The 27,381-nt window shown below is 57.5% G+C and overlaps 1 protein-coding gene across 1 annotated transcript; it reads right to left on the reverse strand.

Moving 5' to 3' along the window:
• Positions 1 to 449: 449 nt before the first annotated feature.
• DOK1 (docking protein 1) lies at positions 450 to 27,059 on the reverse strand. Its single transcript, XM_054030927.1, has 5 exons — positions 26,939 to 27,059; positions 18,098 to 18,394; positions 12,784 to 12,889; positions 12,051 to 12,223; positions 450 to 2,103 (listed from the first exon to the last, which is right to left on the reverse strand). Exons 1-5 carry the CDS (start codon positions 26,999 to 27,001, stop codon positions 1,000 to 1,002), a joined length of 1,743 nt encoding a protein of 580 aa, XP_053886902.1. The 5' UTR covers positions 27,002 to 27,059; the 3' UTR covers positions 450 to 999.
• Between the last annotated feature and the right edge of the window lie 322 nt (positions 27,060 to 27,381).

Raw genomic sequence — 27,381 nt, forward strand, 5'->3', positions numbered from 1 at the left:
TTCTGCTCCAGGGCAGTGCTTCGCCTTCACTCCACAGCAACTGGTTCCTTACCAGGCTCCTGTGAGAGGCTTTGCCAAGGGCCTTTTGAAAGTCTAAATTACCATTTTATAATTCTATTTCATTATCATTTGAATTGCCTTCCCCTGCTGGAAGTCCAACAGCTCAACTCCCAGGATCCCCCAGTACCTTTTGTGAAGATGGAGCCAATATTTTCTCATCTCCAGTGCAGCTTTTGTTTAATAAGACTGCATGGGCTTGCACATGCAAATGAGCATGTATGTGCCACTCACCATGTCCCAGCGCAAATCTGGCCTTTTTCCTTGGCCCAGGGGCACAGCGCCCCTGGAAGCCTGACACGGCATCTCTCTCTCCCCCCCGCCCTTTCCCCCCCCAAGAACAGGCGTGTGACAGCACCCCGCCTCAAACATGCCACACATACAGATTCTTCAGTTTTAAAATTTAAGATTTTAATATCAAAATAAAATTTTTAGAAAAATATTTTTGGGACGGGGTGCACAGCCTGCTATCACTGTGGGCCACAAAGACAGTCTGAAGGGAGCTGAGGAGCATTTCAGCAGCAAAAGGCCCCAGTGGAGAGCCATGTGCCCAGGAATCGCATGATCCCAGAGTCATCATGCCCAGATATCACGGTGATGGGTGCACTAGAGATGACAGCCCTGTCCTCCCCTGCCAAAGTGTTATGTGGTAAAGCAGCCAATCCCAGCACATAGGTACCACAGTCAAACATCTCTCCCCATCACCAACCATAGTGTCCTCCAGGGAAAGTCTCCTGGGAATCACCCAACCTCCTGCTTGGCACAGGAGAAGCAGTCACCAGCTCGCTCACAGGGCAGAGGGTGACAGGCAGTCCAGCATTGTCCCCGGGTCCACCCTGCAGGGACCCAGAGAGGACAGCACCCTGCATGGCTCCTGCCGGATTCTGGGCCCCATGGCCCCTCCCAGAGGAAGGTGCACAGCAGGGGCTGCGGCACAGGAGGTTATATCTCTCCCAGGTCTTCGTAGATGGGCATTAGAGCATTCTCATCCACAGACAGCTCCTGCCCTGGCGCTCGCAGGGGCTTCAGCACCTGGCTGTACAGCACCTCGTTGTTGTTGTTGTTGTTGTTCAAGCCAGATCTGACACCTGGTTTGTCGGGAGCCGGGTTCACACGCCATTTGCTGGGCTCTGAGCTCCTCTCAGCGCCTTTGGGAATGAACACGGACTGGGGCTTTGGGGCAGGGATGGGTTTGGGACCTTTGGGCCCGGCTTTGTGCTGGAAGGCAGGCACTGAGTAGTCGTCAGTTCTGGGATTGTAGGGATACTCATACCCGCCCTCGTCTTCGATGCCCTGCGTGCGCCAGGCCTCGCCTGTTGGCCGCGCCTCATCGTAGATGGAGGTGTTGGCAGGCACTGGGTGGGGGGCCCGCCCCTCGGGCTCATCATAGATGTGCTCCCTGCATCTCAGCGGCCTCTCAGCTTGGCTGTTCCCCGCTGGCTGGACCCTGTCGTACAGGCCTGAGTACAGAGAGCCAGGTTTCCTGAGCTTTGCCTCCTCCTGGGCAGGGCCATGACCCATGGCCCCACCTCCAGGCTTGCTGTCGATGGGGTCTGAGTACAGCGGGTCCAGCCTGGCTCGGATGCCCTTCACTGCGTCCATGGGCTCGGAGTACAAGCTGGCTGGGTCCTCAGAAGGGAGCAGGGCCCTGGGTACCTTGGGCAGTGGGGGCGTACTGGGGTGAGCAGGCTTGGGTGGCACCGGGGGCTCTGGGAGAGTGCGAGCCTTCAGCAGGGCTATGGCGTCCCTCTCCTCCGGAGCAGCACTGAGCTTTGCTGCCAGCCCAGCTTTGGGCACCGTTGGGCCATCCCCCTCGGCAGGCAGCTCAAGGCTCAGCGAGTCAGCCAGGGCGTTGCGGATCAGCACCACACTGGGGCAGTCCAAGTCCAGGGAGTCGCAGCTCTGTCTGTTCTCCTCTACCTGGGCTTTCTGCTCCCGAATGGAGGCCTCCACTAGCCGGAAGATCTCGTTCCCCTGCTTGGTCTCAAATGTGAAGTTCCCAGGCCCAGACTCGCAGCGCCTGCCAGCTTCAAAGGAGAACATCACCTGCCGGGGAGAGGTAGAGGGTCAGTGTCCCAACCAGCCCCCAAGAGCCTCCCAGCAGCCCTGAGCCCATGCATGCTGTAGCCCAGGCTGCAGCACTTGGGCGAAGGGACAGAGCAGGGCAGATCTCTGGCGTACACAAGAACAGCTCTGGCAGCCTCGCCCTGGACTCACACCCCATTCCTGAACCTCAGCCCAGGCTCTAGGGGCAGGTGAACTGGCATTTGCTCTCCCTGGGGCTCGGCCATCATACCAAGAAGAGAGCAAGGCCCCTGCCCGTAGGGCTGGCAGCATGGGCAAGTCAGCGGGGCTGGAGATGCAGCACAGAGCATGCTCTGTGCTTGATTCCCATGAGTAGCAGCACCACAGATGTTGGGTAGCAGGATCTGGGAACAGAGAGGGGACAGCCCTGGAATTAATTCTGTTGTTGTTGTGATGCAGCCACAGATAAGAATCAGATGGAGCTGGAGCTGATGTCAGTTTAGGAGACCTGGGTGCAGGAACAACTGCAGCAAGACTCCTGGCATCTCCTCCCCTCACAACGGCCTGTGGGCATAATTCCTGGCTTCCCCCTACACACCAGTTCCACTTTCCACCCCCAGCTGCCAAGCCACCCCCCGCCTCAAACCCATCTTCCAACTCACCCCTTCCCTGGTGCCTCTAAGAGACACACCACAGCACGCAGGCACCATGAATCAGGCCCTATGTAAATCGCTTTCTCTCTACCCTCCCCCTCCCCCCCCAATTTATGGTAGCATCCCAGGTTTTTGAATTTCATGGGAGATGCATAGCCACCCACTGTCCCTAACTGCTGCAATTCTTCCAGCAGCAAGGAGGGAGAAGAATGTATCCCAGGTTCCATCTCCCTGCTGAGGCCATGGTTGCTCATGGGGGGGGTTAGTGAGCTGGTCCCATCTCAGAAAGGGGTGAGATGGCAGGCTGGTCCTACCCTGGGGAGTAAGGGGAGGCAGAAGGGTGTGTGTCTGTCTGTCTACATGGAGCCAGCTGCCCAGCCTAGCCGGGGGCAGGGTCTGGTAGGCTCCACACGGAGCTCTGGCCCAGGCTGCTGCTACTTCCGGTCTGTCCAATGTGCTGACAACATACAACAATTAGCCAGCTCAACCCACAACAGCCCTCGGCACACCCAGGGGAGACACCGCAGTGCCAACTGGTGAGGGGTTGAGACCAGACAGCCCTGCACCAGCAGGGTATTGGAGTGAGAATGGGATCTATGCCTCCCGCCCCGATCCTCTCACTGGGCAGGGCCCCCTCATACCTGCTTGTACTCCAAGCAGCAGATTTACCCTTGCCAGCAAGCGCTGCAGTGTCTCCCCTGGGTCTGCCAGGAGGCGCTATGGGGCAGGCCGGGGCTCGTAACTGCTATGCATTGTCAACCCTGCCCCCGTCTTCTAACAGCCAGTGAGGAAGCGAACCCCCGGGCAGCTAAATTAGCCCAATACCATGAATTCTTCTTCGAGTGCTTGCTCATATCCATTCCATTAGGTGTGTGCGCGCCGCGTGCACGATCGTCGGAAGATTTTCTACCCTAGCAACACCGGCGGGTCGGCTGTGGAGCCCCCTAGAGTGGCGCCTTCATGGCGCTGAATATATACCCCAGCCGACCCGGCGCCCCCTCAGTTCCTTCTTACCGCCCCTGACGGTCGTTGGAACTGTGGAGCGCTGCTTAGCTGTTCTCCACTCTCCCTAGCTTAGTTTGTTGTATCACAGTGATAGTTATAGTTATAGTTCTAGTGTTTATAGTTAAATAGTTAAATAGTTTAAAAGTTGTTTTAGTTGTTCTAAGTAGTTCAGGGGATTAAGGGGGTCGTCTCCCCCTTTCTCCCCCGGCCGCGGGGCCGGGCTCATGCCCAACGCTCCCGGCTTCAAGCAGTGCGCCTCCTGCGCTAAGCCTATGCCCACGAGCGACCCGCACGACTCCTGTCTGAAGTGCCTGGGAGAGTCCCATCAAACAGATAAGTGCAAGATCTGTAAGGCCTTCAGACCAAGGACCAAGAAGGAGCGGGACTTTCGGCTCCGGCAACTCCTGATGGAGGCGGCACTTAGTCCGGACGCTCCATCTACAAGTCAGGCCCCGGCACCTAGCACCTCGGTGCGCAGTGCCCCGGCGGCACCGGCTATGACGACCACGCGAGTGGCGTCAGACAAGCCTCCCCGGCACCGGACCTCGTCGGCACCGCAAGCAGTGCCTCGGCGCCGGTCATTATCCCCGGGGCATAAAAAAGCCCATAAGACGGGGACATCCGTGCCGAAGACGCCGGCTCCCCCAGTGCCGGGGGTAGAGCCGCGTCCGCCGGTGGAGCACCGGAAACAGGTGCCTCCAGCACCGTCGACTCCGGCGCCGAGGCCGTTGAGTCCGGTGCAGATAGCGTCTCCACCGAGACCGGCGGTGATACAGTGCCTCCCGTCGACTCCAGAGACCTTCGCGGCGGCGAGAGACTTAATAGCTCTCACGGAGCCGGCACCGCCTCAACCACCGGCACCGACTGCACCGTTGACTCGCCCGGTCCAGTCGAGGGGGAAACCTGCCTTGATGCGCCCTCCATCGCAAGGGCTGGAACCTCGGCACCGATCCAGGTCCCGAAGCAGGTCCCCACGCCGCTCGCAGTCCCGGCACCGAATATCGCCTCGGCACCGGTCGTACTCGCGGCCAAGATCTTCTTCGCGGCACCGCTCTACGTCTCGGCACCGATATGATCGTCGGCACCGATCAACGTCGAGACGTAGTTCTCGGCACCGCTACGGTCGACGCTCGACGTCGAGAGGCCGCTCCCGGCACCGGGCATACTCCAGGTCCTCGTCGAGGTCCAGATCCGGCTCCCGGCACCGACGAGGTCATCGGCACCGATCGCGGTCCCGGCACCGTTCGCCGGCACCGCGCAGAGATAGATCATCTCTGGACCGGTACCGTGCGGCACCACAGCACACGGGGATCGTTTCATCTCTCTCGGCACCGCCATGGCCGTCAAGATCGGTGTCTCGCTCCTCGGAGGACCTGTCGAGATCGGCATACCCCCCTCAAGGGCAAGCCGAGGAACGGAACTTGGGCCATTGGCAGGAGTTGGCAGAGGACCACTCCCATGGACCATCTCACTGGTCATTTTGGACCCCGTGGGCGTACCACCAGGAGCAAGGGGCTCCAATACCATCGACCTCTCGCTCGGGTCACTCGGTTAGAAGGGCCCCAGAATCCACCATCTCTCGACCTCCGCCAGGGGGCATGGAGGCTTCCGTGTCCACGCCACCTGACACCATAGACCCGAGTACAGGTGATGCTCCGGCCCAAGAGCAGGGGGATCAGGACCCCCCCTTGGATCCAGTACCACCGGAGGCGTCTTCCTCCTCCTCTCCGGATGAGGCAGTGGCGGGCACTTCATGTACGGGTCCCCCTCCGATAGATCTTCGGGCTCACCAGGATCTCCTGCGTAGGATGGCCCGTAATATGGACCTGCAGGCGGAGGAGATAGTGGAAGTACAGGACCCTATCGTGAACATCCTCGGAGCGGATGCCCCATCGAGGGTGGCGCTACCCCTGATCAGCACGATACAAACCAATGCGGATACGATATGGCAAACTCCTGCCTCTATCCCACCCACAGCGAGAGGGGTGGAAAGGAAGTACTTTGTCCCGTCTAAGGACTTCGGGTACTTGTATACCCACCCCCAACCGTGTTCACTGGTGGTGGCATCAGTGAACGCACGAGAGCGCCACGGCCAGCAGGCTGCAGCGCCTAAATCAAAAGAGGCTAAGCGGCTCGATTTGTTTGGCCGTAAGGTTTACTCAGCCGGAGGGCTGCAACTTAGAGCGGCGAACCAACAGGCGCTATTGAGCCGTTACAATTTTAACTCCTGGAACTCTATGGGGAAGTTTAAGGAGTTGATTCCCCAAGAGTCCAGGGAAGAGTTTGGAGCCATGGTAGAGGAGGGTAAGAAGGTGGCTCGGACCTCCTTGCAGGCCTCCTTGGACATAGCAGACTCAGCTGCGAGGACCCTGGCTTCGGGTATCGCTATGCGGAGGATCTCCTGGCTTCAGGTTTCGGGTTTGCCTCCGGAGCTGCAGCAAACCCTACAGGATCTGCCCTTTGAGGGACATGGATTGTTCTCGGACAAGACGGACTCTCGTCTGCAGAGCCTCAAGGACTCGAGAACAATCATGCGCTCCCTGGGGATGCATGTTGTGGGCCCTCAGCGCAGACCATTTAGGCCGCAGCCTCAGCGCTTCTACCCCCCCCCCCGCCTCGTCAGAGACAGGACTCGACCCAGAGGCGAGGGCGAGGTGGTAGAAGAAGGTGGGCCGGCCCTCAACCCGGCCAGAACCAGGGGCCACCTAGACCACCTTCAGGCCCCAGGCAGAACTTTTGAAGGTGCGGTCGAGGACGGCGCCCCAGTCATCCCCCAGGATCCAGCCCCCTCCTTTCGGGATCGTCTCTCCCACTTCCACCGTGCTTGGTCCCTTATAACTTCGGACCGTTGGGTCCTCCGCACAGTGGAGAGGGGATACACTATCCAGTTTTCTTCTATTCCCCCCTCCCACCCCCCTTCCCCGTCCCTCTTCAGGGACCCTTCTCACGAGCAACTTCTTATACAGGAGGTTTCCACGCTCCTTGCTATGGGGGCCATAGAGGAGGTTCCAGTAGAGTTAAGGGGCAGGGGATTTTATTCCCGTTACTTCCTGATCCCCAAGTCCAAAGGAGGCCTGCGGCCCATCTTGGACTTGCGCGGACTCAACAAATTCGTAGTAAAGTTGAAGTTCCGCATGGTCTCTTTGGGGGCCATTATCCCCTCCCTCGATCCTGGAGACTGGTTCGCCGCCCTCGACATGAAAGACGCATACTTTCACATCTCAATTTACCCACCTCACAGACGCTTCCTGCGATTCGTGGTAAACATGGTGCACTACCAATTTGCAGTCCTTCCCTTCGGCCTATCCTCGGCCCCAAGAGTGTTCACGAAATGTATGGCTGTCGTGGCAGCGTACCTTCGTCGGCAAGGGATACAGGTGTTCCCGTACCTAGACGACTGGCTGGTACGCGGTCGCACCAAAGAGCAAGTTCAAGCTCACGTCCACAGAATAGTGCACACATTCAACGAGTTGGGCATCCTACTCAACAAGGACAAATCTACTCTAGAACCTACCCAGAGAATAGATTTCATCGGCGCAGTTCTAGACTCCAGACGTGCACAAGCCATCCTGCCAGACAACCGCTTTGGCACCATCACGAGCCTCATTCAAGGGCTCCAGGCCTTCCCAACTACCACGGTGAGGTCGTGCCTTACCCTGCTGGGTCACATGGCTTCCTGCACGTACGTAACCAGGCATGCCAGACTTCGGCTTCGCCCACTCCAGACCTGGGTGTCATCAATATACCGTCCACATCGGGACAGCCTGAACATGGTGGTCACGGTCCCGAACTCGGTCCTGACCTCCCTCACCTGGTGGCTAGATCACAATGTGGTCTGCGAGGGGATGCCTTTTCACACCCCGCAACCCTCTCTGCACCTGGTCACAGACGCTTCATCTCTGGGTTGGGGCGCCCATCTCAACGGACACCATACCCAGGGCCTGTGGACTGCACCCCAGTTAGCCCTGCACATCAATGTTCGGGAGCTGATGGCGGTGCGCCTGGCGTGCCAGGCATTTCTCAATCAACTACGTGGCCGTTGTGTGTTAGTTCTCATCGACAACACCACGGCCATGTTTTACATCAACAAGCAAGGAGGAGCACGTTCGTCAGTTCTATGCCAAGAGGCCATTCGCCTGTGGGACTTCTGCATCGCCCACTCAATCCATCTCACGGCATCGTTCCTCCCTGGAGTCCAGAACACTCTAGCGGACCGACTCAGCAGGTCCTTCCAGACACACGAGTGGTCTATCCGTCCGGACATCATACATTCCATCTTCCGGAGGTGGGGGTTTCCCCAGATAGACCTGTTTGCATCCCGAGACAACAGGAAGTGCCACGTGTTCTGCTCCCTACAAGGTCGAGCTCCGGGCTCCCTCTCAGATGCGTTTCTCCTTCCCTGGAAAGACCACCTGTTTTATGCCTTCCCTCCGTTTCCTCTGGTCCACAAGGTACTGCTCAAATTGCGCAGAGACCAGGCACAGGTAATTCTGATCGCTCCAGCGTGGCCGAGACAACATTGGTACACCACACTGTTGGAACTCTCGGTTCAGACTCCGATCCCGCTTCCGTTATGTCCGGATCTCATCTCTCAGGACCACGGCCGGTTGCGTCACCCCGACCTGCAATCACTCCACCTCACGGCGTGGCTGCTCCATGGTTCACCCAGGCAGAGCAGCAATGCTCGCTCTCTGTCCAACAGATTCTGCTGAGCAGTAGGAAGCCCTCAACACGCACCACGTACCTGGCCAAGTGGAAGCGGTTCTCCTGTTGGTGCGAACAACGAGCCACGTCCCCGTTGCAGGCACCCATTCCCCTCATTTTGGAATATCTCCTCTCCCTAAAACAGCAGGGGTTGGCGATATCTTCAATTAGAGTTCACCTGGCCGCTATATCGGCCTTTCACCCAGGGGAACTCGCGTCCTCGGTATTCTCTAACCCGATGGTCGTTAGATTCCTCAAGGGCTTAGACCGGATGTACCCACAACAACGTCAGCCCGTCCCGACGTGGGACCTCAACCTGGTTCTCTCCAAGCTCACAGGTCCTCCATTCGAGCCACTGGCCACCTGTTCACTTCTGTACCTATCCTGGAAGACAGCCTTCCTTGTAGCCATCACCTCAGCAAGGCGTGTTTCTGAACTCAGGGCGCTTACATCTGAGCCCCCTTACACAGTTTTTCACAAGGATAAAGTGCAGCTTCGTCCACATCCTGCCTTTCTCCCTAAGGTGGTTTCTCCTTTTCATATCAACCAGGATATATTTCTCCCGGTCTTTCATCCTAAACCACATGCCACTCGCCAGGATCAACGTTTGCATTCCCTGGACGTACGTAGGGCCCTGGCCTTCTATATTGACCGCACAAAGCACTTTAGAAAGACGACGCAACTCTTCGTTGCAGTGGCCGACCGAATGAAAGGCTCACCGGTCTCCTCACAACGCCTATCCTCCTGGATTACGTCTTGCATCCGGACTTGCTATGACCTGGCAGGTGTCTCAGCACCGCACCTCACCGCTCACTCCACGAGGGCCCAAGCTTCCTCGACTGCTTTCCTGGCACATGTTCCGATCCAGGACATTTGTAGAGCGGCGGTTTGGTCATCAGTCCACACATTTGCAGCTCACTATGCACTAGTGCAGCAGTCCAGAGACGATGCTGCTTTCGGATCAGCGGTTTTGCACACAGCAATGTCTCACTCCGACCCCACCACCTAAGTTGGGCTTGGGAGTCACCTAATGGAATGGATATGAGCAAGCACTCGAAGAAGAAAAGACGGTTACTCACCGTTGTAACTGTTGTTCTTCGAGATGTGTTGCTCATATCCATTCCAAACCCGCCCCCCGTCCCCACTGTCGGAGTAGCCGGCAAGAAGGAACTGAGGGGGCGCCGGGTCGGCTGGGGTATATATTCAGCGCCATGAAGGCGCCACTCTAGGGGGCTCCACAGCCGACCCGCCGGTGTTGCTAGGGTAGAAAATCTTCCGACGATCGTGCACGCGGCGCGCACACACCTAATGGAATGGATATGAGCAACACATCTCGAAGAACAACAGTTACAACGGTGAGTAACCGTCTTTTTTCCAACAGTGCAGAGGCAGAAGTGGGAATCCCTGCTCCGTCTCCCTGCTGTTGGCAAAATTCCCAAACTGGCTAATCTCACAACTTCCCTGCAGTCTGTGAAATCGTGATTCACACAGGGCCTTAGCCATGAGGTCTCCTGAGTGGACCTTGTGACACTGCACTCCATGTTCTTCATAGTGATATTATGATATGATTATAGCATAATAATGATGTATTTTATGCAAGATAGGTCATGTGAGATATTGAAAAGGTTATGATTTACTGAATATGATTGTCCTATTTGTATGGATGTATCATTTTTGTATCTGAAGTTAGGAATATTGTCTATGTATCTATTACAAATGTGTTTACATATGAGGAACACCCACTAGGCAAGACTGTCAATCTAGATGGTTGGCTGGGTAAGGCCCATTCAAGTTAATGAACAATTTGGGAAAACAATAGGCCTTAGAAGGAGTTTATTTCCTGCGGGTGTGGGGGGAAGAAGAGAGTAGTGTCTTCCTGAGGCCTCTACAAATGGCCTCTGAGCAATGGCTGCTGTGGCACTACAGGGACATGTGACCAGGTCACCTGGTGCTGAACTCCATCTTGGAATACCAGTGTATTTCCACTGACTGGCCTGGGAACCCAGCTTTGAGACAAAGGGTTCCCGCCATATGCAAAAGCTATTTAAGGCAGGGGAGTGACATCATCAGGATTCTTCACTGACTCCCCGCCCCAAAGAGACTCTTAGAAACACCTGAGGAACAAAGACTGAACTGGGGGGGAGAAGTGCTGGACCCAGACTGGAGGGGTTTCTAGCCTGTGAGAGGATTACCTGGGGTTTTTAATCTGTAAGCAAATGCAACTGGCCCCTTAAGAATCTCTGTAGCCTGCTTGAATCATCATTTAGGCTGAGAATTTGATACTCATATGCAATCTCTTTAGTATATTAAGCTTAGTTTGTGTGTTTTGTTTGCTAGGTAATCTGCTTTGATCTGTTTGCTATCCCTTATAATCACTTAAAATCTACCTTTTGTAGTTAAACTTATTTTTGCTTTGTCTTCTAAAATCAGTGTGTGCATATCCTTCTCCACATTGAGGAAGGGAGTGGATTTCATGAGCTTACGCTGTACAGATCTCTGTGCAGCGCAAGACAGTATAATTTTGGGTTTACACTCCAGAGGGGGAAGTGCATTTGAGCAGCTGGGCAGTTCCTTATCTGAAGCCTCCCCAGACAGAGCTGATTACAGCGTCTGTATGTATTGCAGCTGTGTGTGCCCCTATCTGTATGTGTGCTGAAGCCTGGGAGAAGGCTTAGCAGGCTGGTCACAGCAGTACAGTGTAAAGGGAGCCCAGGCTGGTGGGTCAGGGGGGCTCAGTGGTACCACAGTTCCAGGTGGCACCCCGTGGGGAACCCATCACAGACCCCCGAACCCCGGCTCCCTCTCTGTGATAACACTATGGTCTGGGCCAGCTTGGTGCATCCCCTAGCAAGCCAGCATGCCATGGGAGCGGCACCATTTCAGTACCACAGCAAGAGCTGATCCCCTGCAGGGGGGCCTGGGCAGAGGCAGGACACAGGGCATCTGCTGAATGAGCCTATTTCCCCTGACCACACTCATGCTATGCCATTTCTGTCCCCCAGCCTGGCCCTCTGGCTCACACCCAGCATCTCCCAGGCTTGGAGAAGCTGCTCAGATGCTTCCGCACAGTGTCTCCACTCAGCAGACACACTCAGTCTCCAGATCTCTTCTGGTTGATCCGGTGGAAACAGCAGCAGCACACTTCAGCTACAGGCTACATCACAAGTTCTATAAGCAGCTTCTCTCAGGCAACCACTTCCTCCCCACCCGCTCTGAGCGAGCAGGGCCGAGGACACAGAACCAGGAGCTGCGTGAAGCATGGGGACAGCAGCACGATGGACCAGACGCACCACAGTCGCCACGGCCAAGTGGGAGAAGGGTGAGGGGCAGCGACAATCACAGCATGGGCCCCAGGAGGCAGTAACCCCCCCAGCACAGCCAACCCTCAGCAAACGTTAACCAGGCACCTTGGCGGCTGCTGGCCCCTGTGCCTTCCTGTCAGGCTGCACATGGAGTGCCACACCAGGTCAGGCCTTGGCACTTCAGCATGCCAACCCTTTAGTGCCAGACGGCTTGTGGGCTGCGGAGCAGAACACCCTTTTGCTAAGGGGATGGTATTAAGCCAGCCGGAGCCCAGGCGCTCACCCCAGATCCTGCCCCACCCACCTTGTCTCGGCCATATCTCCTGAGCAGCCTGTAAGGCCAGGTGTAGAGAGTTTCTTGTGTCCGGGGCTCCTTGAGGATCAAGCTGTCCTGCTCGGCTTTGAGCATGTAGGCCCCATGCAGCGCACACCGCTCCGCTGCCTCCGTCCTCTGCACCGTCACCCAGAAAGCGTTCACTGCCAAGAAAGCCAGTCACTCACAGGGGCAGGGCAGGAAAGCAAGCACCCTCAGCCACCCCCAACTCCCAAGGACAGGACAGGGAAACCAGGGACACCCCCAGGACCACGGACAGCACGGGGTGAAGACAAGGAATCCGAGCCCTGCCCCACTTTCCCCTGCACCAAGGGGAGAGTGGGGAAACCAGAATATGCACCGCCCCCAAGGGGGGAGGCCGGCGACACCCAGCCCCCAGGACAGAGCGGGGGGGGGGGTGTCGACATCCAGCCCCTGGGACAGAGATGGGGAGAGGCCAGTGAGACGGCCCTGCTACAAGGAGTGCAGCTCAGGGTGAACCACTGCGGGGAGGAGGGAGGCGTCCCAGCTCCAGACGCAGCCCAGTGGGACAGGTCACAGCACCTGCCTGAAGGACGAGACTATCCCAGAGGCCAGGGCAGCTTCATGCCAGGCAGCGAGGGCTGCAGGCTCCCCCAGCAGGACCATGCTGGAAACAAACCCAGGACAACCAGGGGAGCAGCCAGCGCCACCGGAGAGGAGCTAAGGGCAGGACAGGCCCTACCTTCTTCCCGCGAGTAGTAAATCGAGTTCACTGCCATCTCCAGGGCCGGTGCCCCCACGTCAGACTCCTTGCTGCACCCAGGCCGGGCTCCATTGGTAGAGTTCCCCTGCAAAGCAAGAGAGGTATCAGCACCCAGAACCATACTCCCAGCTAGCCCCCCTAACCCCCATGGGCCACCTCACAGCCAGCCCCCCTGCCCACCACAGGCTGCCTCGCAGCTGGTCCCCCTGCCCCCCACAGGCTGCCTCACAGCCAGACCCACTGCCCACCCCATGGGCCAGCTCACAGCCAGCACAGTCAGCCCACCCTCCTCTCCTCATGGGCCGCCGGATGGACGGCCCCCTCTGCCCCCTACGGGCGACCTCACAACCAGTCCCCCTATCCCCCACAGGCTGCCTCAGAGCCACCCCTCCCCTCCCCTCCGCCGCCCCCCAAGAGCCACCTTATGACTGGCCCTCCCCAGCCTCCCAACGGTCTGCCTCACAGTCAGCCCTCCCGCCCCACCTCACAGCCAGCCCCACTCCCCATGCCATGGGCCACCACACAGCCGGCACACTCTGCCCCCTACGGGCTGCCTTACCATGAGCCCACCCTGCTCTCCCCATGGGCCGCCGGGTGGCCAGCCCCCTACAGGCTGCCTCACAGCCCCCCCTGCCTCTCCCCACCCCAGAGCCACCTTATGACCGGCCCTCCCCAGCCCACATTGCCCTGCCTCACAGCCAGTCCCCCACCCCACCTCACAGCCAGCCCCCCCTTCCGCCCACAGGCCACCTCACAGCCAGCCCCCCATACCTCCTCACAGCCAGCCCCCCATCTGTACCCCACTGGCCTCCTCACAGGCCACCTCTCTCTGCCCCCATGGGCCACCTCACAGCCAGCCCCCCATTCCCCCTGGGACACCTCACTGCTGGTCTCCTCTCTCCCCCCACAGGCCACCTCACAGGTCCCCCCCCCCCCCACGGGCTGCCTCACAGCTGGCCCACTCTGCCCCCTATGGGCCGCCTCACGGCCAGCTCACCCTCCTCTCCTCATGGGCCGCCTGATGGCCGGCCCCCCCACCCCCTACAGGCAACCTCACAGCCCTCCCTACCCCCACCATGGGTCACCTCAGCCAGCCCCACCCCACCCACCCCCACACACGGTCCACCTCACAGCCAGCCCCATTCCCCACCCCACAGGCTGCCTCACAGCCGGCTCCATCTGCCCCCCGTCCAAGGGCCACCTCATGGCCGGCTCCACCTCCCCACCCCACAGATTGCCTCACAGCCAGTCCCCTCTTCCCGCTCACTGGCCTCCTCACAGCCTGCCCCCCCACTCTCCCCCACGGGCTGCCTCACAACCAGTCCCCCCTCCCCACCCCACAGTTCACCTCCTTCCCCCCCATAGACCGCTTCACAGCCGGCCCACTCTGCCCCCCATCGGCTGCCTCACAGCCAGCCTGTCCTCTCCCCCACGGGCCGCCTCACAGCCGGCCCCCTCTCCCCCACGGGCCGCCTCACAGCCGGCCCCCGTACCCCCCACAGACCGCCTCACAGCCGGCCCCCGTACCCCCCACAGACCGCCTCACAGCCAGCCCCCCTACCCCCCACAGACCGCCTCACAGCCAGCCCACTCTGCCCCCCACAGACCGCCTCACAGCCAGCCCACTCTGCCCCCCACAGACTGCCTCACAGCCAGCCCCCCTACCCCACACAGACCGCCTCACAGCTGGCCCACTCTGCCCCGCATCGGCTGCCTCACAGCCAGCCCGCTCTCCCCCCCACGGGCCGCCTCACAGCCAGATCCCCTACTCCCCACAGACCGCCTCACAGCCAGCCCTCTCTTCCCCACATCAGCAGCCCTCCTCCCGCACATGGTTCTCCTCACAGCCGGCCTCACTACCCCAGTCCCACCACACACTCAGCACCCCTGGTTCACCTCAAAGCCCCCCAGCCTGGTCCTGAGGAGGGGGTCAGGTCCCAACGCCAGCACAGGGACTAGAGCTTCTCCATACACCCAGCCTCCCATCCCACGCAAGTCAGCAGCAAAGAGGAATCTAGGCTGAGGCTGATGGGAAGCAGAGTGGGATGGAAGAGGCTGCTCTCTGCAGGGCTCTCGCAGAGACCGGCCGTGCAGCAGGACGTGGGGGAGGTTTGGGTCTCATGTGTGATCCAGATCATGAGCCAAATGAGTAACAAAGGATCTTTCCCTGGCCATGTCCCGGCACATCCCACTGTGCTGACAGCCTGGCTTCAGCAGGGCCCTCTGCCAGCACCAGCCGGGCTTCCATCAGGCTCAGGGGAGGGTACACCAGCAACACTGCCCTGGTGGCACTAAAACGTGACCTCCTGGCTTTGGATACAGGCGAGATCCAACATGACTGCACCTCTCTTCGGCTTCCGACACAGCCGCCTCGAGGGGCTGCTGAGCCACCTGAGAACCAGCTGGAGGAGATGGTGTCCACTGTACTAGTGCCTGTCACCGCTCTCCAGCAGAGCCCAGCCCAACCTTGGGCTACAGCTTCTCCTCCCCAAAGCCAAATGCAAGCGCAGGCTCGGGGGCAACGTGTTCAGGTGGTTTCCTGAGGGACTCTATTCAAGGCAAGCTGAGCTCGCTCCCCGTGGCTCAGCACGAGGGACCCCAACACAAATGCGAAATGGAAACCCCAGGCAGGCTCACAAACACCCTGACATTGCCCAGTTCCTGCCCATGCAGAGAGACATTCCCAGCACCACTGCAAACAGTCCCTGCCGCTCAGAGGGGAAGCGAGCGTTTCTTGATTTAACATATGGAGAACTGAAAGTACAGCTCACACGCTAGTGGCAGTGGGAGAGCCCCATTTTGCAGCAGGGTCTCTTGTCAGGGGTTTGCACAGGGGCAAGGCCGTGGGTGTCACCACACAAGCACAGAGGTCCCTGCTCTGGAGAAACCCTGCGCACCATGGTGACAGGCACAGGGACTGCACTAAGGGGGACGGTTTGTTCCAGTGTTAACAGTAATGCAGGGGTGACCAACTGCACAAGCCAGGCTTCGGACCTGTGCTGAACACTACTGCTCTAGGTCGGGGCACATGGGATTAGACCGCCAAGAGTACGATATTCCTGGGGGCCAGGCTGCTGTAGTGTCTGCGGGCTTGATTCACGGGGATAAAGGCCAGATGGGCCCATTCGATCATCTCGTCTGACCTCCTGTGTATCACTGGCCATTACATGTCACCCAGTTACCCAGCCTTCTGCTGAGCCCAGCCACTTGTGCTTGGCTAAATCATCCTCCAGAAAGGCCTCCAGTCTGGATTTCAAAACATGCCTTGCAGTGAGAGACTTAACGAGCTCAACCAGTTTAGCTTAAATCTCTCCTGGAGAGGCATTTTCTCGAGCCTTCAAATAATTTTTGTGGCTCTTCTCTGTAACCTCTCCAATTTTTCAACCTTCTTTTTAATACGTGGATGCCAGAACTGGACACCGTGTTCCCGCACTGGCCTCTCCAGTGCTGTCTCCCTGCTCCCCTCTTTCACATCCACAGATCCCATCAGCTGGTTGGCCACAGCAGCGCACTGGGAACTCATGTTCTGTGCTTGTTCACGCTGACCCCTAAACCCTTTTCAGAGTCGCTGCTTCTCCAGATGCAGTCCCCCAACCCAGAAGTGACCGTAAATCCCTGTGTGAACAGAGTACGGGGGTGAAGCAGCACTGAATCATAGAATCTCAGGGTTGGAAGGGACCTCAGGAGGTCATCTAGTCCAACCCCCTGCTCAAAGCAGGACTAAAGCTCGGTACACTGCTCTGTGATAATAAACAAATACAATGTGATAAGCAGGCTACTGGAATACGACTGTGTAGTTAAATGGGGCACTGTAAGCACAACTGGCAGTGAGGAGGAAGAATGGCTCAGGATAAACTACCTCTCACTTGAGGGCTGTTAAGGGACAGTACCCGACCCCATGAGCTTCGAAGGTTTTGCCTCCGTCCCGCCCAACCTCAAAGATGGTTTTGTCCAGAAGGGCCAAAGCTGGGAACCCAGACAAACACAAAAGGGCTGCAGCAGGGTTTAAGAAGGGTGTCTCCCTCTCTGGCGGGGGGTGGTGGAGAAAGGGTGCTGGGGGGGAACGAGAGGGAGATGGGGACCCCATGGGCTGTCTGGAGACCCTAGGCCTGTCTAGCTCACCATTATAAGATGCACACACGCAGATTGTTGTTTTAAACCCCCCTTTTTCTCTAATGCTCTAGTCCTAAGCAGGCTGCCTGGTCTCGGTATTCACCGCTGGTCACAGATCCCCGAAAGGAGAGCTGCAGGTGCTGCACCCAGCCAGACCTACTGGGTAAGCAGAATTAATAGACCAGGCCTTGCGCTGCAGTAGCGTGCATAAGAGTGGGAGACCTGCCAAATTTCACCCCAGGAGAAGTGACACACAAGGCCGGACCACTGAGGGCGCGCCCGAGACCACCCAGGGGACAGAGGAGCAGCTGCCAGTGTTCAGGGCACAGCTATGGCTGTCCAGGCAGGCAGTGGGAATGTTTGTTTTGCTGGCCTACAGGGAGGGGTCAGGACTATGGGAGTCACTTCAGCCTGGGGCCTCGGCTTCCATTTCTTCAAGGACAAGGCAGGGTGCAGTGGGGAGGCTGCTGTGAATGCCAGGCTGCAGCCTTAGCTTGGCATTAGAGACTATTTCTGGCTGCAGCCGTGGGTGGAGAAGAGATTGAAGGGGGAGCAGAAGCTGGAGCCTGGGGGAGCTCCTGGCACTGGGGGCTGCACGGCAGAGGGTACAGAGGGGGCATCCAGATGGGCAGCTTGGCCCAAACTTCCATGGAACTGGCGTCTCGCTGGCGCTTCCCCAACATACAGGGAGGATCGTCTATCCCAGGATGATGTTCCTCGGTACACGGGGCTCCCCAGTGACCCACACCCCAAAACACTGCTGGCTCCCTCCCCAGCACAACAAGGTCTCTGCCACTACCAGCCACTGGGGGTGGGGAGATCAGAGAGGAAACCCCTCAGAGGGCCCTGGGGCTCCCCCAGCAGGCGCTCCTTGGACACCACCCACAACAGGATGGCATCTGGCACCTGTGCCACCAGGCTCACATGGCTGTGGCCAGAGGCAGCACGGGCCTGATCCTCACGGACATGGGGCAGCAGATGTTGAGGGTCCCCTCTGCCGGGAGGGGGAGCATGGGCTGGGGGAGCATGGGCTGGGGTGTTCCCATCATGGCATACAGTCCTGATCGGTGGACAATGGGTGTGCTCCCAGAAAAGAGAGGTTTGAGCGGCAGGACCGCTCCCAACGCACAGATGGGAGCAGAGGGGAGCGTCCCAGCCCCCCTCACCTGGCGGCACTCACCGAAAAGGCGATCTCACACAGCTTCTTCACCCACTCCGCGCTCTGCTCCTTCTCTGCAGCAAACAGGTAGCTTCTGTCGCTGGTCTCCAGGCGGAAAACAGCCATGCTGTCCTTGGGGCCACTCTCCGGCATGGGCGCCACGCTGAGACAGTCCGCTAGGCGGATGATCTTCTTGTCCAGCCGCTTGGTGCTGAGTTTCTCGGCTGGGGCCCCTGGGTCCTTGCAGTCAAAGAACTCCAGGCGGGCGACCCCATGTTGACTGGCTGGGTACAGCACAAACCAGTTCTTCTTCCATCTCTGCAAAGGCAGCACAGCAGGGTCAGCACAACGGCCTCTGCCCCCCACACCCAGACCCAAAGGTCTGTAAGCTGTCTGTACGGGGTAAGGACTCCCTCACTCTTGGTGCAGGTCTGGCTGGGAGAGCAGCTTGCACTCAAGTCATGGGGAGATTCCAGCCTGAAGCAGAACCTGAGGTCCATGTGGAGCACACCGGGATTCAATCCCAAGACCCTCTGGGCTGGCAGGGACAGGGAGCCCGGGGCTGACACACACTCCTCCTGGCTGCCAGGAGCTGCAGACAGCAGCATTTCCCCAGCCCCACCAGCTGGTCCCCCAAAGAGACCAGCCACAGGCCTGTATGGGGCAGGTGCTGGAGGCCTCAACTCTGGGGAGGCTTCTTCAGAGAGATCAGATAAAGGCACAAAAGCTGGACTGGAGTGATGGAGGAGGGGCAGGCGGGGTGCTGGACTGGGGCACTGGGGGAGGGACACGGGACAAGGGTGCTGGGGGAGGGGCAGGCGGGGCACTGGACCGGGGCGCTGGGGGAGGGGCGCTGGGGGAGGGGCAGGTGGGGTGCTGGACTAGGGTGATGCAGGAGGGGCAGGCAGGGCGCTGGGGGAGGGACGCAGGACAAGGGCGCTGGGGGAGGGGCAGGCGGGGCGCTGGATCGGGGCGATGCAGGAGTGGCGCTGGACCGGGGTGATGGGGGAGAGGCAGGGGGGCGCTGGACCGGGACGATGGGGGAAGGGCGCTGGACTAGGGCACTGGGGGAGGGGCAGGCGGGGCGCTGGACGGGGGGAACTGTCCTAGCAGAGTTGAGCGAAGGGGGAATCTCTCTCCGCGCATGGCAAGTAGCAGCGCTGAGGTCCGGGCCTGGACTGCGTGCACTGGGTCAGCCAGGTCCAAGCCAGCAGGAACTCTGGTTGGTGCATGCAGGAGCTGAGTGCGGCCTGGGGAGGCTCAGCAGGAACTTGGCCTGCTGGATCCAGCTCCCCCCTCGCAGACCTGCCCCCCCACAGACCCAGCAGCTCAGTGACAAGGGCTATGCACATGGCCTGCAGTGGGGCTCCAATTCCAGCAGTGCCCTGGTGTGCCCAGCCTGGAGAGCTAACCCCGTGGTGTCACGCACCCCAGCTCTTTCCTGGACACGCTCCCTGCCCGGTCCAGGTCTCCCAGGCACAGCAGCCTCCAGGAGGGTGGCCGAGTGGCACCAGCTGGCCCCAGGGTCTGGACCTTTGGGGATGGTCAGCACTTCCCTGCTCTCCAGATGGCCACCCTGATCCTTCCTAGCCTCTAACTGACCCACAGAGAAGGAGCTCCAGCCCCCCAAGCAACCCCAAGCTGGGGCAAGGAGAAATACACCCCAGGCAACCACTGCCCCACAGCCCTCCCTGCACAGGAGCCCCTCCGTCATGCCCCCACCCCCTAGCCTGCAGATGGGCAGGATCTCAGGGCTTCTCCAGCTCATTGTGTGACTGTCCCCTGCCCCACAGACCGCGCTCCCTGCCCACTCCTATCCCTGCTGCTGACTCTCGGGACAGGAAGAGGAAGTATCTGTGTCCTCACTTGCTTCCTGCCAAACTTCCCCAAATGTCAGGCACCCAGCGTGAGAGCCGGGGGAGGGGCAGGGGAGAATGAAACCCACACAAGCCGCCAGAGCCCCCCCATCAGCACCAGGCATAGTCACAGCTTCAGACACCAAGCCTGGGGAAGGACAAGGGGGCTGGGGCAGGTGCTGCACAATCTTAGCACAGGGAGACGTGTCCTGGACTGGGGAGCCAGTTATACCACAGGCTGCGGTCTCCTGTCGCCCCCCAGGCCCCATACTCCTGCATCCAGGGGCTGGCTCCTGCTGCCTCAGACAGGCCCTGCCCCCCATGGGCTCTGCCCCAGCAACTGAGGCGCTTGAGCCAACAGCCCCTACAACAACCTCTGCAACAGGGGGTGTCAGACAGGCAGAACGTTCTTGGGGGGGTCCCGCCGTGCTACAACCTGCACTCCTTTGCTCCTAAGGGGCCAGAGTTTATTGCCCTTCAGGGCACAAAACCAACAGCATCCACTGACCCTTGCTCCTACACAGCCCAGGGCAAGAGGGGAGGGCTCTGGGTTCGTAGTCAGGGATCACTACATAACAACGGCAATATTGGGTCAGACTAACAGTCCACCTAGCCCCATATCTTGTCTCTGACAGCGGCCAGTGCCAGATGCTTCAGAGGGAGTGAACAAAACAGGGCAACTATCGAATGATCCATCCCCTATCATCCAGTCCCAGCTTTTGCCAGTAAGAGTCTCAGGGATGCCCAGAGCATGGGCGTGCGTCCCTGACCATCTGGGCTAATAGCCACGGATAGATCCATCCCCCAGGAACTTCTCTAATTCTTTTTTGAACCCAGTTACAATTTTGGCTTTCAACATCCCCTGGTAGCTGCCAACAAGTTCCACAGGTTCACTATGTGTTGTGTGAAGAAGTACTTCCTTATGTTTTAAACCTACTGCCTATTAATTTCCTGATTCACATGTTCCCTATTCACTTTCTCCACATAACTGATGACTTTAGAGACCTCTGTCATATCCCCCCTTAGTCATCTCTTCTCTGAGCTGAACAGTCCCAGTCTTTTTCATCTCTCCGCATTTGGAAGCCGTTCCATACCCCTAATAATTTTTGTTGCCCTTCTCTCTACTTTTTTCTAGTTCTAATATATCTTTTTTGAGATGGGGCGACCAGAACTACATGCAATATTCAAGGTGTGGGCATGTCATGGCTTTATATAGAGGCATTATGATATTTTCTGTCTTACCAGCTATCCCTTTCCTAATGTTCCTAACATTGTTCGCTTTTTTGACTGCCGCTGCACATTGAGCGGATGTTTTCAGAGAACTATCCACAACAACTCCATGATCTCTTTCTTAAGTAATAATAGCTAATTTAGACCTCCTCACTTGTTATGTGTCATTGAGATGTTTTCCAAGGTGCATTACTTTGCATTTATCAACATTGAATTTCATCTGCCATTGTGTTGCCCAGAAGCTGATTTAAGCAATAGGTTATACACCACAATTGTTAGTCTGCAATTTCACATTTCAGTTCTTGGGTGAATACCATCTGGTCCTGGTGACTTATTACTAATTCACCAGTTTGTTCCAAAACCTTCTCTAATGACACCTCAGTCTTGGACAGTTCCTCAGATTTGTCACCAAACAAGAATGGCTCAGGTGTGAGGATCTCCCCCACATCCTCTGCAGCAAAGACCAAAGCAAAGAATTCATTTAGCTTCTCCACAATGGCCTTTTCTCCACTGAGTGCTCCTGTAGGACCTCGATCGTTCAGTGGCCCCAGTGACTGGACAGGCTTCCTGCTTCTGGCGTACTTAACCAACCCCTCCTTTTTTTTTAAATGTTAAGTCCACCACTAATTGCTGAGTGGTGCACAGGACAGGGGAAGGGCTGCCTTTATTCTTAACAGTCCACAATCCCAGGAGCAATATAGAGAGGACGCGGCAAACCAGCCACCCCACCTATGGGATGGCACAGAGACAGCGGATGTGGGGACAGGGGCCCGAGCTGGCATGGCTGGCAGAGTGCAGGACAATGTGATGAGCAGGGGCAGAGCTACACCAGGCCTCATGCTACCAACCACACTGGCCCAATACGAATTATTTCCTTTGTTTCCCTTGGTGCCTCCAGGAGGTCACAGTCCACGAGGACGTTTGATACTGTACCCCATGAGGAATTATTGGTTAAACTGAAAAACATGGGGATCGATATGAAAATCCAGAGGTGGATAAGGAATTGGTTAATGGGGAGAATGCAGCGGGTCGTATTAAAGGGTGAACTGTCGGGTTGGAGGGAGGTTACTAGTGGAGTGCCTCAAGGTTCGGTTTTGGGACCCATTTTATTTAATCTATTTATAACTGACCTCGGAACCGATTGCAGGAGTGGGCTGATAAAGTTTGCGGATGATACGAAGGTGGGAGGCGTTGTAAATTCGGAGGAGGACAGGGATATCCTGCAGGGAGACTTGAATGAGCTTGTGAATTGGAGTATCAGAAATAGGATGAAATTTAATAGTAAAAAGTGTAGGGTGATGCATTTGGGGATGACTAATAATTTTAGTTACAAGATGGGGACGCATTGGTTAGAAGTAACGGAAGAGGAGAAGGACCTAGGGGTCCTCGTAGACCGCAGGATGACTATGAGTCGACAATGCGACGTGGCGGTGAAAAAAGCCAATGCTGTCTTGGGATGCATTAGGCGAGGTATATCTAGTAGGGATAAGGAGGTCCTGCTTCCGTTGTACAAGGCGCTGGTGAGACCTCATTTGGAGTACTGTGTGCAGTTCTGGTCTCCCATGTTTAAAAAAGATGAACTCAAACTGGAACGGGTGCAGAGAAGGGCCACTAGGATGATCAGAGGAATGGAAAACCTGTCGTATGAAAAGAGACTAGAGGAGCTTGGGTTGTTTAGTCTGACAAAGCGAAGGCTGAGGGGGGATATGATTGCTATCTTTAAATATATTAGAGGGATTAATACAAGGGAGGGAGAAGAATTATTCCAGCTTAGTACTAATGTGGATACGAGAACGAATGGATATAAACTGGCCATGGGGAAGTTCAGGCTTGAAATTAGACGAAGGTTTCTGACCGTCAGAGGGGTGAAATATTGGAACGGCCTTCCGAGGGAAATGGTGGGGGCGACGGACCTGTCTGGTTTTAAGATTAAGTTAGATAAGTTTATGGAGGGAATGGTTTAATGATAAAACATAGCAGTCAAGGAAAACCAAACGATGGTAGGTAAATAGTATAATGGCTGACAGGGGTCAGGCTGGAGACTCTTGCCTATATGCTCGGGGTCTTACTGATCACCATATTTGGGGTCGGGAAGGAATTTTCCTCCAGGGAAGATTGGCTGAGCCTCTGGAGGTTTTTCGCCTTCCTCCGCAGCATGGGGCAGGGATCTCTAGCAGGAGGGTCCCTGCCAATTGAAGTCACCTAAAACAAGATTGGGGACTTCAACAGCAGAGTCCAGGGAAGGGGTAGGGACGGTTTTATGGCCTGCAGCATGCAGGGGGTCAGACCAGATGATCATAATGGTCCCTTCTGACCTTAAAGTCTATGAGTCTATGAGACGCTGGACATTCGGTGTGAGACTGCACTCCGCCCACCTCCCACAACACCACAGGCGCCTGTCATCGGTTCAAGCCAAGAGAATCACCAAGGCCCTGCCAAGGCTGCTGCAGAAACCCCTGGATCATGCTGTGTAGTTCAATGGCACAGAAAAGTATCAGCCCAGGGCAGTGGCCAGCTAATGTCAGGAACACGGGGACAGGAGCAACAGATTTCCAGAGACACCAAACCAGCCCTGCCTTGCCTGGTGGGTCAGCACATCCAGCACGGATCCCAGAGCCCCCCGCATGGCTGAAAAGGTGCCAACGCACCTGAGCTGGCAGCCCGGAAGAAGGGCTGCAGCAAGTGCGGTGTTACCTGAAACACACAGCAGAGAGGAGATGCTGCCAGGCAGAACAGGTAGCCGCTGCCTCTGCCATCCAGACCAGGAAGTGGGGAAGGGCAGGAGGGGTTTTCCTCCTGTCCCTGGCATGGCCTCTGCAGCTCTGCAAGCCAAGCTCAGTGCTGTTGGGATCTCAGCACAGCCACTTCACCAGTACAACCCACTGAATGCTGGACTACACCAGAGCCACCCCAGCTCAGCCGAGCCACTGGGACACCCAAGGTGACCACCCCCCGAGCAGACACGACTTGCGTGGGTCATGGGCTCTGGCCTAACACCCCAAGAGCCCAGCGAGGGAATAGCAGTACCCTGCGTAGGGGGATAGGACGGGGACAGACGTCACAGAGCGATCACTGTGACAGGCACATGAGCACCTGGACAGACGGACCAGCGGGGCCTGCAGGCTAAGCTATGTAACTGGGTGATAGGCACTGACAATACAAGAACGGCCCTACTGCAGGGGTGGCCAACAGGCAGCTCTTCAGAAGTTAACATGTGGCTCCTTGTACAGGCACCGACTCCAGGGCTGGTGCTACAGGCGGCTGGGGGGGGGGCGCTCACTGCTCAAACCCTGGCTCTGCCACAGGCCCTGCTCCCACTCCACCCCTCCCCATCCCCTCCCCTGAGCCTGCCGCGCCCTCACTACTCCCCCCCACCGCCCAGTCTCCTGCACCCACCCCGAAACAGCTGATCAGGAGGTGCGAGAAGGGAAGGAGGAGGCGGGGCTGCCAATGGGCGGGAGGCGCTGGCAGCGGGGAAGCTGATGGGGGGCTGCTGATGTATTACTGTGGCTCTTTGGCAATGTACATTGGTAAATTTTGGCTCCTTCGCAGGCTCAAGTTGGCCGCACTGGGTCAGACCAAAGGCCCATCTAGCCCAGTATCCGGTCTTCCAACAGTGGCCAATGCCCGGTGCCCCAGAGGGAATGAACAGAACAGGGAATCATCAAGTGACCCATCCCCTGTCGCTCATTCCCAGCTTCTGGCAAACAGAGGCTAGGGATACCATCCTTGCCCATCCTGACTAATACCCATTGATGGACCTATCCTCCATGAATGTATCTAGTTCTTTTTTTAACCCTGTTATGGTCTTGGCCTTCACAACATCCTTTGGCAAGGAGTTCCACAGGTTGACTGTGCATTGTGTGAAGAAATACTTCCTTTTGTTTGTTTTAAACCTGCTGCCTATTAATTTCATTGGGTGACCTCTAGTTCTTGTGTTATGAGAAGTAGTAAACAACACTTCCTTATCTACTTTCTCTACACCAGTCACAATTTTATAGACTTCAATCATATCTCCCCTTAGTCATCTCTTTTCCAAGCTAAAAAGTCCCAGTCTTATTACTCTCTCCTCATACGGAAGCTATTCCATACCCCTAATCATGTCTGTCACCCTTTTCTGAACCTTTTCCAATTCTAATACATCTTTTTGAGATGGGGCAACTACATCTGCACTCAGTATTCAAGATGTGAGCGTACCATGGATTTATATAGAGGCAACATGATATTTTCTGTCCTATTATCTAGTCCTTTCTTAATTATTCCCAGCATTCTGTTAGTTTTTGGACTGCCGCTGGACATTGAGTGGATATTTTCAGAGAACTATCCACAATGACTCCAAGATCTCTTTCTCGAGTGGTAACAGCTAATTTAGACCCCATCATTTTATATGTATAGTTGGGATTATGTTTTCCACTGTGCATTACTTTGCATTTATCAACATTAAATTTCATCTGCCATTTTGTTGCCCAGTCACCCAGTTTTGAGAGATCCTTTTGTAGCTCTTTGCAGTCTGCCTGGGTCTTAATTACACCTCTACCCAGACATAACACGACCCGATATAACACGAATTCTGATATAACATGGTAAAGCAGTGCTCCGGGGGGGCGGGGCTGCGCACTCCGGCAGATCAAAGCAAGTTCAATATAGCACAGTTTCACCTATAACGCAGTAAGATTTTTTGGCTCTCGAGGACAGCGTTATATCGAGGTAGAGGTGTATCTTTAGTAATTTTGCATTATCTGCAAATTTTGCCACCTCACTGTTTACTCCTTTTTCCAGATCATTTATGAATATGTTGAATAGGACTGGTCCCAGTACAGATCCCTGGGGGACACCACTGTTTACCTCTCTCCCTTCTGAAAACTGACCATTTATTCCTATACTTCGTTTCCTATCTTTTAACCAGTTACCAATCCATGAGGACCTTCCTTCTTATCCCGTAGCAGCTTACTTTGTGTAACAGCCTTTGGTGAGGGGCCTTGTCAAAGGCTTTCTGAAAATCTAAGTACACTATATCCACTGGATCCTCTTGGTCCACAGGCTTGTTAAACAACGGCTTGTTATACTTTCTCCGGCTTGTTATACTTTCTCCGGGCCAGAGGGGAACGCTCTGGGGGGGCTGGGGAGCTGAAGGGCCAGCAGCGCCAGGCAGGGTGTGGGGCTGGAGTCACATGGGGGTCACTGAGGCAGGTGTCTGGGGCCCAGCAGGTACCAGGGGTCCCCTGTGCTGAGGCAGCGCCAGAGCCATGGCCACCCCCCAGGGACCCTGAGGTGGGGGGAGGGAGTAACATCCTTTCCCCTCCTCTCTGGGGAGCCCCACAGCTCCATCCCCAGGTCTCCCTACAGACCCCAGCACCAGCAGGCCCTGCCCCTCTCCAGGGGCCTGGCAGGGTAGAGCCCAGCCCGGCTCAGCCCCACCGAGGCACTGGGGCCAGGCAGGCTGCTCCTGGGGAGCCCCCCACTGCACCCCACAAAGGGGCAGCCCCCCGGTCCCCGGGCCAGCGCCGCATGAGGCCCCTGGACCTCTGGCCGCCCCCCCCCGCTCTGGGGTAGCGGCTGAAGACGGGGCGGGGGGGGGGGCGGCTGAAGACGGGGCGGGGGGGGGGGTTAGAGCCCGGACTCCTGGGTTCTATCCCCAGCGTCGGGGGGGGGGGGAACCCCAACTCCCGGGCCCAGATCCCGGCTCCCCTCGCGGGCGCAGGTCGGACCCGCCCAGCCCGGCCGGAGCGGCCCCTCCCGCGGCGCCCCGCGCTCCCCCCGGCCCGGCCCCGCCGACCTTCGCCCCGAACTTGTGGCCCTGCTGCACGTAGAGCCGCCCCTCCTTGGCCGCGGGGTCCATCGGGCGGCCCGGGCCCGGCACGGTCCGGCCGCGGCTTCCTGCTGCTCTGCCTGGCCTGGGGCGGGGCCGCGGGGTCTGGGCCCGGCGGGGCGGGGCGGGGCGCTGCGGAAAGGGGCGGGGCGCTGTGGAAAGGGGCGGGGCTTGTCCCGGGATGTAACGGGGGCGGGGCGCATGGGGGGGGGGCAGGCAGCGGGCCAGCGACCCCCGCCTCACCAGGGCTTGCGAGGGGGCCGCCGGCCGGGCCGCCCTGCGAGCTGTGCTGGGAACGATGCCCCCCAGCGAGGGGCTCCGATGTGTGAAGCACGGAAGGGCGGCGGCAGCGTTGGTTTCCATAAAAGGAGGTTGATGGTCATTAAGGCTGAAACCTGTAATTAAGGCTT

This window comes from Malaclemys terrapin, chromosome 5 (genome assembly GCF_027887155.1).
Source record: "Malaclemys terrapin pileata isolate rMalTer1 chromosome 5, rMalTer1.hap1, whole genome shotgun sequence".
Classification (NCBI taxonomy): domain Eukaryota; kingdom Metazoa; phylum Chordata; order Testudines; family Emydidae; genus Malaclemys; species Malaclemys terrapin.

What these genes read in the sequence shown, in the direction of transcription:
- DOK1 (XM_054030927.1), bottom strand. Translation starts at nt 27,001, where the DNA reads ATGGACCCCGCGGCCAAGGAGGGGCGGCTCTACGTGCAGCAGGGCCAC. An exon ending in TGTGTGAGATCGCCTTTTCG is followed by an intron (nt 12,890 to 18,097) that starts GTGAGTGCCGCC and finishes CTTGCTTTGCAG; the next exon opens with GGGAACTCTACCAATGGAGC. An exon ending in GGAGATATGGCCGAGACAAG is followed by an intron (nt 2,104 to 12,050) that starts GTGGGTGGGGCA and finishes TCTCCCCGGCAG; the next exon opens with GTGATGTTCTCCTTTGAAGC.